General features: G+C 40.7%; 1 protein-coding gene across 3 annotated transcripts; it reads right to left on the reverse strand.

The window, feature by feature from the left end:
• Positions 1 to 2337: 2337 nt before the first annotated feature.
• On the reverse strand, positions 2338 to 14248 carry LOC136668427 (uncharacterized). Of its 3 annotated transcripts, none has more exons than XR_010795500.1 (6): positions 13697 to 14248; positions 12012 to 12137; positions 11763 to 11924; positions 10436 to 10508; positions 6269 to 6402; positions 2338 to 3109 (listed from the first exon to the last, which is right to left on the reverse strand). XR_010795500.1 is itself a non-coding variant. In XM_066645943.1 (6 exons), exons 1-5 carry the CDS (start codon positions 14195 to 14197, stop codon positions 6342 to 6344), a joined length of 918 nt encoding a protein of 305 aa, XP_066502040.1. In that variant the 5' UTR covers positions 14198 to 14248; the 3' UTR covers positions 2338 to 3109; positions 6269 to 6341. The 3 variants fall into 3 exon arrangements, 1 of the variants encoding a protein (XP_066502040.1); XM_066645943.1 differs by having other exon boundaries at positions 6269 to 6397; XR_010795499.1 differs by lacking the exon at positions 6269 to 6402.
• Between the last annotated feature and the right edge of the window lie 773 nt (positions 14249 to 15021).

Genomic DNA, 15021 nt, shown 5'->3' on the forward strand with positions numbered 1-15021 from the left:
GGTCCTGGAGCAGGCGTCCCCCTCTGGAGGCGTTGGTGAGAGTAATTAGGTGAAGGGGAGACGAGGCGTATGTTTTATGGAGTAGATCTGCGCAGACGGGAGAGGCAGAGAGGCTGGTAATTGCAGAGGTTCTGAGCAGCCGAGCCTAATGAGAGGCAATAAAAACATTCAAACAAAATTCCCATCAGCCGACGCACTACAGATCTAATTCTGGAGTCCTGTTTGAACTTTGTGTTTTAGATAAACAGCTCAGGAAACACGCAACATAGCGTTACTGTCCAAAGAAATACAAAAAGCCTTTTAATTTTTCTGTGTCATTCAAAAAACTTCTGGGACCTACTTTGGTCAAAACCCCACAAGCCCCAAAGCAGCATTCTCCCTCTGTTGAAACATCCCTGTTCAGAGCAGCAGCTTTCAGCGCCTGATTCCTTTAAATGATAATGAGCCGCTCGCTGCTCACCCAGACCCCGAGCGCACAGCAGTGAGGAGCAATGTTTTCGCTCTGTTTTCTTTTTTCACTGTTCTTATTTTCTCCATTTTTACTCAGCGCTCTTATTTCTCCATGTTCATTGTGTGTGTTTGCTGTGTTTAACCTCGTCTTTGTGCTTTCACATAAACACAGGTCCAGGGCTGTGATTGGACAGACTCAAACAAGGGGGTGGGGCAATTTTAAAGTGTCTACACTTGATGTCAGAAGCGGAGCAGAATCAGAACTGCTCGTTTTATCCCATGTTTTCTAACTTAGACAGTACACAGAAAACTGATTGTGTGGTCTTGTTTCACAGTGTGTTGGTTGGTGGACAGTGTCCTTTGTCCAATGACTAAGGACTACAGGACAACACACACAAACTGTGCAGCAACATATGCCTCTAATAGAGTGGACAGTAAGTGGGCACAGGGTTTAAAAACTCAGGTAGCACTGCTGTGTCTGATCCTCTCTTACCAGCGCAACACACACTAACACACCACCACCACTTACTTTTAGAACAGTTTTAGCCATATGATGGTGAAACCTAGAAACACGACACAACACAGCTTTCATTAACATGTCTTACATTACACTGCAGAAGACAGAAGAGGAGGAATGAGAAGCGAAGAGAAAAGGAAAAAAGTGAACAGAGAAGCAAGCTGTGTGCATTAGAGACACATTTAAAAAGCTCAGCCAATCAGCTTCTAGTCCTTTTTAGATTCACCAATCAAGTCTCATTAAAAGATTCCTACAAAGTATAACAATCATAAAAATGAAAAACAAAAGCTGCCATGTGTGAGGAGAAGAAGAAAAGATACAAAAAGAACATACATGAATTAATCAAACACGGTAATAATTAACTCACACAAACATAACGTTTATTACAGTGGGAAGATGAAAGAGAAACATGCCTCGCACTCGTCTGTGAAAGGATGTGAGTAGCATCTGAAATTACTGAAAGCTGCAGAAACTGATGCTTTGTGATATATAAAAAAAGAAAGCAACCCTGAAACCACCAAAAACAGGAAAAAAAAGTGATTGAATTAGGACTTGAGCAGGACTACATTTGAATTAACAATGTCTTCAGAGCTCAGTTTGTTCCATGAACACGTCCCGTTAAAGGTGGACTTCTGGATGAGGTCAGTGGGGAACTTAAATGCTAGACTCTGAACAAAAACTGCATCAGTTTGTTCTCACTTTCAGAAAAACTGTGACTGTGGTGGTGCCCTCAATAGAACATATTCAGCATTTCACTTAGGGATCATAACTATACCATATTCTATATTAACTGTACATTTTAAAGTTGTGTTGATTTCATACGCCCCATTTCATCTCCAGGGCTTATATTAAGTTCTTATACTTTACACGGTTCTGTAATTAAAGATTACAGATAACCCCCTCTCCTTCTGGAGAAAAGAATCTAATGAAACTTTAGGGAACACAACTGGAGTTTAACACTACTGTTTGTACCTGTACAGTACCAGCACCAGTGAAACATGCTGTTGGACTGGACATGTTCACACCGCTACAGCCACCACAACCACTACACACCTCAAAGTTGATGTGATCGTGAGAAACGCAGAGTCAGAGAATAAAAGCAAAACAGTGCAAGGGATGATTCTATGTGAAAGTGAAAGCAGTGCATAACTTGTGAGTTGTGAGAGATACATGCTTTTAAAGTTGAGATGTATCTAATGGGAATGTTCTGAAAGTAGAAACTCTCTGCTGAACATTGTTTTAGGAGAACAGCGTTGTGACGGCAAGTGATCAACTCTGAACTCTGAGCTGTGTTCTCATTTTCCATTTCATCAACACATTCACACTTCAAACTTTATTCATTTATTTATTTATAACAAATTCTACAGTGCTTTCCTTCCAGATATCTTTACTGAGACAGTGAAAATGAACAGTTCAGTTACAACCAATAACAGTTTATTACAGAAATAATAGAGTAAAATCACCCAGTAGGAGTTCAAATAAACACAATAAAGAGTAAATACAGTGATGAAGACACATTGTAACTAATATTACCACTGATTTTGCTATTACTTCTTCTCATCACTGATAAACATAAAAATAACAATAAGCAAATATACAATGAACAAGTATCAAAGATGTTGATACATTTAAAGTACTACAACTACTGCTGATACTGATTCCACTACAACTCATTGTATTACTAGTACTAGTACTAATATTATTACTATTACAGTATTTTACAATTGCTAAGAAGCATTTACCAATACGTAAGACACTTTTTTTTAACTCTTAACACAGCAACACAACTACATCTTGCAAGTAGCAAAATAGTTACATTTCTGCTCAAAACCACATTTTGTTAATTAAATACCAACCCTACACTTCAAAATGCAAACAATACTTTCCCTACATACAGTAACTCTATCAAAACGGCAACACGGCTAACACGGCAAACCCGCCTCTATATCAAGTGTTTTTGTTAAAACACTAGCATGTATTTTATATCCAAGAGGAACAAATAAACAATCATAGCACAACGACTTTCCAAATATTAACGGTTGATGGCATTACAGTCACAGAATTACTTTCCATGTGTCAATTCTACCAGAGACCTTATAGCAACCACTGTAGTTTACAGTTCACTGTCTTTTTCCGGGGAACCTGGGGGTGGGGGGTGGGGGGGGGGGTGAGAGAAATCACAGACCTGGTGAAGTCATTGAAGTTATGTAATAACATAATTTTGGGAGTAGGACCATGCCCAAACTTCTCCTCTCTGTTCTATACAGTGGAGGAAATATTTATTTGATCCCTTGCTGATTTTGTAAGTTTGCCCACTGACAAAGATATGAACAGTTTATAATTTTAAGGATAGGTTTATTTTAACAGTGAGACATAGAATATCTAAAAAAAATCCAGAAAATTACATTGTATAAAATACAGGGTGGGTCATTTATATGGATACACTGTAATAAAATGGGAATGGCTGATGATATTAACTTCCTGTTTGTGGCACATTAGTATATGGGAGGGGGGAAACTTTACAAGATGGGTGGTGACCATGGTGGCCATTTTGAATTTGGTCATTTTGGATCCAACTTTTGTTTTTCAATGGGAAGAGGGTCATGTGACACATCGAACTTATTGGGAATTTCACAAGAAAAACAATGGTCTGCTTCGTTTTAACATTACTTTATTCTTTCATTAGTTATTTACAAGTTTCTGACCACTTATAAAATGTGGTCAAAGTGCTGCCCATTGTGTTGGATTGTCAATGCATCCCTCTTCTCCCACTCTTCACACACTGATAGCAACACCACAGGAGAAATGTTAGCACAGGCCTCCAGTATCCGTTCAGGTGCTGCACATCTTGATGGTGTGGTGTGGTATATGGTGTACAAAGATAGTAGCGACATTCTTCATCAATGGAAACCTCAAGGCCACTGGACATGCGAAATTGCTACATGATGATGTTTTCCTCTTTATGCACTGAAGCTGGCACATTCCCTGAGTTTTTCCAGCAAGATGGTGCACCACCACATTATGGGTGTCAAGTCCAAGCATTCCTAGATTCCAGTTTCCTGGAAAGTGGATAGGTCGTCATGGGCCAGTTGAATGGCCCCCAAAGTCTCCCGATCTGACCCCCTTAGACTTTTATCTTTGGGGTCAACTGAAGGCAATTGTCTATGCTGTGAAGATACGAGATGTGCAGCACCTGAAACTATGGATACTGGAAGCCTGTGCTAGCATTTCTCCTGTGGTGTTGCTATCAGTGTGTGAAGAGTGGGAGAAGAGGGTTGCATTGACAATCCAACACGTTGAACACTTTTAAGTGGTCAGAAACTTGTAAATAACTCATGAAGGAATAAAGTTGCGTTAAAACCATTGATTTTCTTGTGAAATTCCCAATAAGTTTGATGTGTTACATGACCCTCTTCCAATTGAAATAACAAAAGTTGGATCCAAAATGGCCGACTTCAAAATGGACACCATGGACACCACCCATCTTGAAAAGTTTCTCCCCTCCCATATACTAATGTGCCACAAACAGGAAGTTAATATCATCATCCATTCCCAATTTATTAAGGTGTATCCATATAAATGGCCCACCCTGTATATACATTTATTTGCATTTTGCAGAGAGAAATAAGTATTTGATCCCTCTACCAAACAAGACTTAATATTTGGTGGCAAAACCCTTGTTGGCAAGCACAGCAGTCAAATGTTTTTTGTAGTTGATGATGAGGTTTGCGCAGATGTCAAGATATTTCCTCCACTATATACAACCCACAAAGTGTATATTACTATAAGGTCATGATGCTGAAATGATCAACAAAACAATCCAACACACATGGCCTTTGGTCCCAAATGTGTAAAAATAAAATAAACCGAACATGTGAAAAAACACAAAAATACACACTTTTATTTCAATCTCTCCCTTGTCCAGACATTATTTTCTTTTCTCTCTCATTCTTATCCCACTCTTATCAGTTGTTTAAATACAGATTTTCAGCAGCTGATATTCCAGAAGTAGCTGTTGTACACTGTATTTAAGGTTTTGAACATTAAGTTTTCATTTCTGACGTGCTGTATGCAAGCATTTGGAAATGAGACAAGAAAGATCCATAAATTTGGTTTTGGGAAAGCTGTCACGAAGACCTCTCTGAACTCCAGATCCCAGAATTCATCAGACAATCACATGACACCACACCGTTCTCACTCACCAGAGTTCTGATCAGGAACACCTGTTTCTCTCTCTATTTAAGCCTCACTCACTCACCGGTCATTGCGGAGTATTGCGTGATTTAGTTCCGAATACAAAGCATTCTCTACATACCTGTCTGTCTTGAATTCCAGTTATTTACCTTATGCTTGTCTTTTGGTTTTCGTCCTTGTCCTGCCCCTTTGGATTTGTTTGCTCTCCGGTTTATGAACTCTGCCTGGCTTTTCGACTACTCTTTTGGATTATCTCTGATGTACTGTTTGTTTCCGGTATTCGACCCTTCTGCCTGGCTTTTTGACTACTCTATTGGATTATCTCTGAGGTACTGTTTGTTTCTGGCATTCGACCCTTGCTTGTTGTTGTTAACCCTTCGTGGATTGTTGTCAATAAACTCTTTATACTGTTAACCGCAAGCGTCTGCCTTCTGTCCAGTCGTGACAGAATACTCGGCCACAACATGCAGACAGCAGGTTCTGAAGCCGTGATTACGGCGCTAAGCAGTCAAGGCTAACTGCTAGGTCAACACCAACAAACACTGGCTAGTGTGACTCACGCTATTGAACCTCTCGCTCAACAACAACAAAACCAGCAACAACAACTTTCGCAGGTATTTGAGAGCGTTAAAGCACTTACGACTTGCTTTTCTGATAGTAGTCGTAACCCTGAGCCCATTTCAGTCCCTGTTAGTCTCTTCGCATTATCCTGTCAGTAAGCCTGAAGTTTTTGAGGGTAATCCAGCCAAATGTAGCGGATTTTTGTTAGTGTGCGATATTTTTTGAGAACACACCCCCAAGTGCGGATAAATCCAAAATAACTTTTCTGATGTCACGCCTCACGGGTAAAGCACTCGAATGGGCCACTGCGGTATGGAATAATATTATGGATAAGACGTATCCCGAGTTTTTGACTATGTTTCGAGAGGTGTTTGATCACGCTAATGAGGGTCAATCCAATGGGGAAATCCTTCTGACCCTTAAACAGGGCTCTCGCACAGCAGCTGCTTATGCTCTAGAATTTCGAACTATTGCTGCAGGAAGTGGGTGGAACGAACCAGTGCTCATGAATGTTTTTCGAAATGGTCTTAACTCGGATATACTTACAGAATTGGCCTGTAGAGATGAAGGAACATCTCTGGATCAACTCATTTCCATGTCCATACGTCTTGATCAACTTTTAAAGAAAAGACCCAAAACCTCGGGTCAGGCACACCTTACCCCAAGGGGTCGGTCCTTTCCTGGTTCAGAGAGACAAATGATTCACTCGAGTTTCGTTCCCGGTCCTAACTCTTCAACTGAGCCTATGCAGTGTGATGTTTTGAGACTGTCTCAAGAGGAACGTCGACGACGTCTGTACAATGGATTGTGTTTATATTGCGGAAGTTCTGCGCGAGATCAGGTCCTGGTCCACTTATTGTCAATCTAATTGTTTAGCCCTAGATCAACTTTCTGTCCACTCTACATCTGTGGAGAGTCCTGATTCACCTGTACATGTACAAATTCCCTCAGAGTATGCTAAGTACTTAGAAGTGTTTAGTAAGGTCAAAGCCACGAAATTACCTCCACATAGAACTTATGACTGTGCCACTGAACTTATAGAGGGAGCTTCTTTGCCTAAATCGCGTGTCTACCCACTTAATTTAGAGGAAGAGCGAGTTATGGAAGAATATGTTAAAGAAGCTTTAGATCAAGGGTTTATTCGCCCATCTAAGTCTCCGGTAGCTTCTGGGTTCTTTTTTGCAAAGAAAAAGGATGGTGGGCTGAGACCCTGTATAGACTACCGTGCCCTTAATGACATTACAAAAAAATACGCATACCCGCTACCACTTATCCCTGTAGCATTAGAGCAACTAAGAGATGCTACCATTTTTTCGAAATTAGACCTTCGTAGTGCCTATAATCTTATCTGCATCAAGGAGGGGGATGAATGGAAAACGGCATTTAGCACTACTAAAGGACACTATGAGTACCTGGTGATGAGTTATGGGCTAGCAAATGCCCCGTCTGTCTTCCAGTCCTTTATGGATGACATATTCCGAGATATGTTAGGGCAGTTTGTGATCGCCTATATTGATGATATTTTGATTTATTGCCCCGATTTAAACACACACATAACACATGTCAGTAAGGTACTCCAACGTCTCAGGGAGAACAATCTCTATGTCAAGGGAGAGAAATGTGAATTTCACCAACAGACGGTTTCATTTCTAGGGTATGTCATAAGTGTGTCTGGTATAATCATGGACGATCATAAAGTTGAAGCTGTTGTTAATTGGCCAGTCCCGAACAATATTAAGGAACTTCAACGTTTTTTAGGTTTTGCCAATTTTTATAGAAGATTCATTAGGAACTTCAGTTCCATCGCGGCACCTCTTACAGCCTTACTTAAAGGAAATTCTCAACGTTTATATTGGTCTCCTCAAGCACAACTGGCTTTTGAGCATCTTAAAAGAGCCTTTTCTACTGCCCCCATTCTCAAACATCTGGATCCGGAGTATCCCTTTGTGGTCGAGGTAGACACTTCTGAAACGGGGGTAGGAACTGTCTTATCTCAGCGAAAAGGGGATTCCTCAAAGTTATACCCGATCGCGTTCTATTCTCATAAACTATCTCCCGCGGAGCGTAACTATGGTATTGGGGATAGAGAACTGCTTGCAGTAAAATTAGCCCTAGAAGAATGGAGACATTGGTTGGAGGGTTCTTTACACCCCTTTCTTGTGATAACTGATCATAAAAATTTTGAATATCTTCGGACTGCTAAATGAATGAATTCTCGTCAGGCCAGGTGGTCATTGTTTTTTTCACGCTTTCATTTTTCAATCACTTTCCGTCCAGGCAGTAAAAATGTTAAGGCTGATGCTCTGTCCCGCTTATATCAGGGAGACCTTAAGGAGAGGGGGGACAGTGACTTCATCTTACCGTCATCTGTCTCAGTGTCAGTCATTAGATGGGAACTCGATGAACAAATCGAAAATGAAAACAAATATAAAGAGGTGCCTAGAGAATGTCCAGAAGGTAAAAAGTATGTGCAGGCCCAACTACGAGACAAGTTAATCACTTGGGCGCATTCTTCCCTGTCATCTGGTCACCCGGGTGAGACACGCACTACTCAACTCATCCTTGCTCGGTATTGGTGGGAATCTATTAGGGCTGATGTACATAAGTTTATAGCATCATGTTCTGTCTGTGCCCAGTCAAAAACCCCCAAGACACTTCCTGCAGGTAAACTTATGCCCCTACCAGTTCCTGAACATCCCTGGTCTCACTTAGCTCTGTATTTTGTCACTGATCTGCCCATATCTGAGGGTTATACCACTGTGCTTACAGTAATTGATCGGTTTTCTAGAGGGGTGAAATTTATACCGTTCCCATCACTACCCACTGCTTTCGACACGGCTAAGGCTATTTATACTCATATTTTCCATAATTTTGGTGTTCCAGAAGATATTTTATCAGACCGAGGTCCGCAATTCACGTCACGTGTCTGGAAAGCGTTTTTTGAACATTTAGGGGCTAACATTAGTCTTACTTCCGGATATCATCCCCAGAGCAATGGACAATGCGAGCGGATGAATCAAGAACTGGGGAAATACTTATGCTCATATTGTCACAAGTATCCTCAGGACTGTTCCCAGTATCTGGCATGGGCAGAAATTGCTCAAAATTCTCTTGTTAATTCTACCACTGTGCCCACTCCGTTTCAGTGTGTCCTAGGCTATCAACCTCCGTTAGCTCCTTGGACTGCTGCTATCTCTGGAATACCAGCCGTGGATGAATGGATGCGACGCAGCGAGGAAATTTGGGAGGAAACCCATCAACACATTTCGGACATTCTGTCTTGATATAAAGAGAAGGCTGATAAACACCGGTCTTCTACTCCCTACTACCAAATTGGAGATCGGGTATGGTTGTCGACAAGAGATATCAGGTTTGAAGGGAGCAGTAGGAAGCGCCAACCCAAGTTTATTGGACCTTTCCGTATTTCTACCAAAGTCAATAATGTTACGTATAAGTTGGAGCTTCCTGCTCAATATCATATCCATAACTCTTTTCATGTATCTTATCTCAAACCTGTAGTTTCCGGACCCTTGAACGAGGAACTACCAGACGATGTACCACCTACGGCCATGAAACAAGAAGATTAATCTATTTATGCTGTGCGTGAGATACTGGATTCGCGTAGACGTGGAGGGGTACTACAATATCTCATTGACTGGGAGGGTTATGGCCCCAAAGAACACTCATGGGTACCCGCTAAGGATGTTTGTGATCCCGGCCTTGTGTTAGCGTTAGCCTCACTCACTCATCAGTCATTGCCGAGTATTGCGTGATTTTGTTCCAAATACAAAGCGTTCTCTACATACCTGTCTGTCTTGAATTCCAGTTATTTACCTTATGCTTGTCTTTTGGTTTTCGTCCTTGTCCTGCCCCTTTGGATTTGTTTGCTCTCCGGTTTATGAACTCTGCCTGGCTTTTCAACTACTCTTTTGGATTATCTCTGAGGTACTGTTTGTTTCTGGCATTCGACCCTTGCTTGTTGTTGTTAACCCTTCGTGGATTGTTGTCAATAAACTCTTTATACTGTTAACCGCAAGTATCTGCCTTCTGTCCAGTCGTGACAAAAGCTTGCATGTACAAATTTTTTTTTGAAATTTTAATTGTAAGTGTACTTTGTGAAAACAACACAAATTGTGTTAATGGTATAAACCAAAACTGACGCATATTGTGCTAATTGTGTTTTGAAAATGTGACTACATATTGGAAAAATTTATGTTAGTGATTGTAAAATGTGACCAATATTGTACCTCTACTGTACTTCTTCTGAGCGTGTATGTACTGGTAAACGTTTGTTAGCAATTGTAAAAAAAAAAAAAAAAAAACTGTAATATGACACAACCAGATTGGGAGCCTCAGTGAGGCTGTCACAGAATTTGGGAATTTACATGGTGGGTCTGGCGTATATCTAGAAACATGTCAGAACTAAAGGCTGGGTTTCATTCACTGAGTGATTTAAAAAAATAAAATAAAATAAGTGTTGGAGGAGACCAGGACACAGATCTCAGAACTGTGTGACTGAGAGTTCGGATTGTGGACATGCTCTAGTTACATTCATCAGTCCCTCATCATTTACAGGAACTTCAACAGGTTTTAAATCACCAAAAAGGTAAGAGATTTTAGATGAATCTTTAAAATTCAGCTTGAAAATCTAGAAAATGTTTTTTTTTGTTTTTGCAAGATATTATGATTATTTCTGTGGCCTAATTTTTTCACCTTCATCCTGTTGTTGAGTCAACCTGGTAGTCTCTTCAAGTTCCTGTTCTTCAGGCAGGTTTGGTTGTGCACTCTGTGAAAAGAACGAGTTGATAATGAGCAAAGTCCTGTGTTTGTTTGTTTTTGTTCTTATTGAACTTACATCATCTCTGTAAATGCCTCTGTCCTCACGTCTCCCTCCCACGTCATCTGAAACTCATTTCCATTTAGAAATTCAGTTTTTAAACTACTATGCTGCTTTTGAAATAAAGCTGATGTTCCTCAGGATGTTGGACCATTGCCCATTTCACATTTGTTGACCAAAAATGATGAGTTAATGGAATTGAAAACAATCATTAAAATTAAAAACCCTGAACAGATAAATTACAGAGACCTGCTCCAATTAGCTCAGTATGTTTTTCTGATATTGACCAGACACAATTTCACAGACCAAAGGCCAAAGTCCACCACACAGAGTAAGGAGAAGATCAGGGTCCTGAACTGCTCAGAAAATTAACATAACTCCCCCAGGCTGTGGGTCTCAGAGCTGGGTCTGATGTGTATCTAGAACCGTGTCAGAACTAAACACTGGTTTCAGTCTCTGAGTGGTTTAAAAATCAGTGAAGGATCTTTGAATCAGTCCAGAGTTGGAGAGGAGACCAGGACAGAGATCTCAGAACTGTGTGTGTGTGAGAGAGAGAGAGAGAGAGAGAAACTATGAGATAAAAAGAGCAGAATCTTAGCTATATTTACTTTACAGAGGCCTCACCAGGTTTTTAAATCAGAGCTTGTTTTTACAAGCAGATATTTTAGGTGAATCTTTAAACTTTGGCTCAAACTGCTAGAATACACACAGGAGCAATCCAAGTACAGGAGAGCTACAGGGACTGTCTGTAGTTCACCTGTTGCTCTGCATATTTCTTATCCCAATTTCAGACACAGCAGTGCTGCTGGAGATTTTAAACCCCTCAGTGTCACTACTGGACTGAGAATGGTCAGTGGACCAATGATAAAACATCCACCCGACAGCGTCCTGTGTCACTGATGAAGGACTAGAGGACGAGCGACACACACTGTGCAGCGACAGATGAGCTACTGTCTCTGACTTTACATCTACAAGGTGGACCAACGAGGGAGGAGTGTCTCACAGAGTGGACAGAGAGTGGACACAGGGTTTAAAAACTCCAGCAGCACTGCTGTGTCTGATCCACTCTACACCAGCACAACACACACTAACACACCACCACCACGTCAGTGTCACTGCAGCGCTGAGAATGATCCACCACCACATCACACCTGCTCTGCACTTATAAAAATTTCAATACACAAAGTTTTTTAAGTGAGGCACCTCTTTCAGCTTCAGTTTAAATGTCAGTTGTTTGGTGTTCAGAAGAGTTTGACCCAGCTGTGATGAATCTTGATCATGGATTCTGGCCTGCTTCATCTGGAAATTCAGGTTTTCAACCACTACGTCTCTGGTGAAAGAAGGATCCTCCTTTTCTTCACAACACTGTAAAATGAGTTTATCATGAGGATGCTATCACTCAAAAACAAAGGCCAGGTCCAAAAAGGTAAAACAATGAAAGAGGGAACAAACCTGTTTGCAGCACTGGCAGCAGTTTTTCTTACAGTATGCTTTGCAGCATGCTTTGCTGTATTCTACACTGCATTTGTATATCAGGGCAAACAGTGATATCACTAGGAGCAAGCCAAAACCTGCCAACTGAACACACAATTCAGTTCTGTTTAGTGATTCTGACGGTGTAGAAAACTGAACAATAAATCAGAAACAGAGATTAATTACAGTCAGCATTCACACAGAGGCTAACACCTGTTAATGTGCTTATTTTTTTTCCAGTTTCCATTCCATTAAATCATTAGCAATGCATCAAATGAAAATTGTTCAGGTCCAAAATGCCTTTTCCATTCTAAGCTTATGTTGTTTGGATAGAAGGGCAATATAAATTAACATACTTTCAAATTAGCAACCAGTGACTTTCAGGTTTTCACCAATAAATTATACAAAGATATTTGTTTAAACAGTTCATTGTAATTTTCTCATCATATTACAAAGTTACAATCAAAGGTCAGGGATAAATTTGGATTTCTGTATCGAAATCTTTCCTCCCTCACTCATGCTGTCACGCCCTCGTCCCGTCTGGTCTGTTTTCTCCGCACATGGCTTTGTTTTGTTTATGTTCATGCCCCTCCTTTGTTCCGCCTCCTCGCCTTTACCCTTGTTATCCGTTTCAGGTGTTTCTAGTTTGTTGTGTTATTTAAGTCCCCTTCCCTCACTTCCTGTTGTCGTTCATTGTTCCTTGTTTCGTTTGCTATGTTAGTTGTTCTTCGTAATGTTCGCTTTGTTCTTTGTATTCTTCTTCGTGTTGTTTGCCTCGTTTCTCGTGCTCGTTTCATGCCCGCTTCATGCCTCCTAGTTTGTTAATGTTTGTCTCGTTTATCTCTTGTAAATAAAGTCTGTGTTATTAGCGTTTGCGTCCGCCCTCAGTCTGTCCGCACCCCCCGTCCCTAACACATGCTCCAAACTTTACTTTGTTTGTCCAGCTGTTTGATTACAGTGATGCTGTTTATAGACGTGTGTGTAAAAGTACTCTTCAGAAACTTGATGCTCTGTATCATTCTGCTCTCAGATTTATTACAAATGTCGCCTTTAGAACTTATCACTGCTCATTTTACTCTAGGTTTAACTGGTCCTCATTACACACTTCTCGCAGTATACACTGGTCCACACTCATTTACAAAACCCTAATTAATCAGTCACCAACCTATCTACAAAATTTGATACAACTAGTGTCTGCTGCTCCAGTTACATCCAACTGAAAGTTCCTAAGACAAATTCGATTTTTGTCTTCTCATTTTTCCAAAAAGACTGGAAAGCTTCAGTAAACGGTAATATTATAGGCCTTTATCTCAGCTTTCAAAAATTACATCAGATATGCTATTACTGACACTTACCTGCTTTTCTGCTATTTGAATTTGTAAAATTTGTTTATTATCTTTTACTCCTGAGCATCTAATCAAGTAATCTAATGACTTGCCTAGCTAAATTAAAGGTTACAAAAAAAAATCCCTGTAGAGACTGTTATTTCAGTGAAAAGAGGAGAACACAATCCTGATTGAAGCCATTCAGAATAAATGCTAGATTCAGATGCCAGTGTCAGTAAACCAACTGTAACATACATGTAGACACTGGAGGAAATGTTTTTAGATTATGTACAGATGTTTAACACCAAGATCCAAACTGATTTAAAATAATTAACCTACCTTGGAAATGTAAAATGAGAGCTGTGCGTCGAGTTGGTCTTTGGTCAGTGTCCGATTTATGCTGCACCATTCCCATGGAGGATTGTTATTGCTATCAGTATATTCTGTGTTTAATTTTGTTCTAATGCAAGCAACATATCGACCATCGCACAAGAACAAGAGTACCCAAAAGAAAACCGGAATGAAGGAGTAAGCGGTTTTAATTAAAATATTAACTATCTGATCACATCCATCAGAACTCTGAGCTCCATCACGCCTTGTCCCATCTGATGCAGAACTTTTTACACCACAGGCGATGTAAAATGTGACAGTAAATGCAATAAAAGCAGGAAGGACCAGGTATATACAGAACAATACTTCTGTCCAATCTTTTTCACAAGGGCACACAAAGTCATTCTCAGCAAATTTTTCTGAAAAAATCAGACCAGTCAAGATCAAGGCTAAAGCCACATTCTTCCTAAGAACCCCAATAAACAACTTGAATACTTGCTCTACTGGCATTTCTAACTCACAGTCGGCAGCATAACACCTAAGAATCTGAACCTAACTCTCCAGGTTGTAGACTCACTCTGAAAGTTCTGCACATCTAGCCGTCAGCATGCACCTTCAGTGAGATATGACATAAATAAGGAAGCTGTGTGACCACCAGTCTTCCTGTAAAAACTGCACTATACTGCACAGATTATCACAATGACATCATTATACTGCATTCCCTATGTTCTAGCTAAAAGTACAGAAGTACAGGGAAATCAACATGCAGATAAGTAACAACAATGAGCTTTATGTTATGAAAACATGTGGAACACTATGTACAGAAGATAAATGCAGTTGTGTCAGAGGAGAGGGTTCCTGTTGCTCTGATAGTGCTTGGAAGCTCGTTCCACCAGCGTGGTACCAGAGATGAGAATAGCCTCGACTGACCTGTACGGGGGGGTTGGCCGAGTTAGTTGGCGCTCCTTTGAGGAACGGAGAGGGCGGGTGCTAACATATGGTTTTAAGTGTCTATTGAGGTAGATGGGAGCAGAACCAGTGAATACTCTGAAGACCATCATTAGTGATTTATATTTGATGCGAGCAGCTAAGGGTAGCCAATGCAGCTCAACTAATAGGGTCGTGACATGTGCTCTTTTGGGCTGGTTGAAAACGTGCGTGCTGGGCGTGCTGCAGCATTCTGGATCATCTGTAGCGGTCTCACAGCACAGGCCAGATGACCTGTCAGGAGGGCGTTGCAATAGTCAAGACCGTTTTGAAAAACTGGTTGGAATGGCTTTGCAGGGTGTTGTGTTCCGTCTACATAGAGAGGTATAAACTCTGTATTGTAATGT

Source organism: Hoplias malabaricus, chromosome 15, assembly GCF_029633855.1.
Source record: "Hoplias malabaricus isolate fHopMal1 chromosome 15, fHopMal1.hap1, whole genome shotgun sequence".
NCBI lineage: Eukaryota > Metazoa > Chordata > Actinopteri > Characiformes > Erythrinidae > Hoplias > Hoplias malabaricus.

What these genes read in the sequence shown, in the direction of transcription:
- LOC136668427 (XM_066645943.1), bottom strand. Translation starts at nt 14,197, where the DNA reads ATGCCAGTAGAGCAAGTATTCAAGTTGTTTATTGGGGTTCTTAGGAAG. An exon ending in TCTCATTTTACATTTCCAAG is followed by an intron (nt 12,138 to 13,696) that starts GTAGGTTAATTA and finishes TTGTGTGTTCAG; the next exon opens with TTGGCAGGTTTTGGCTTGCT. An exon ending in GCTGCCAGTGCTGCAAACAG is followed by an intron (nt 11,925 to 12,011) that starts GTTTGTTCCCTC and finishes CTCATTTTACAG; the next exon opens with TGTTGTGAAGAAAAGGAGGA.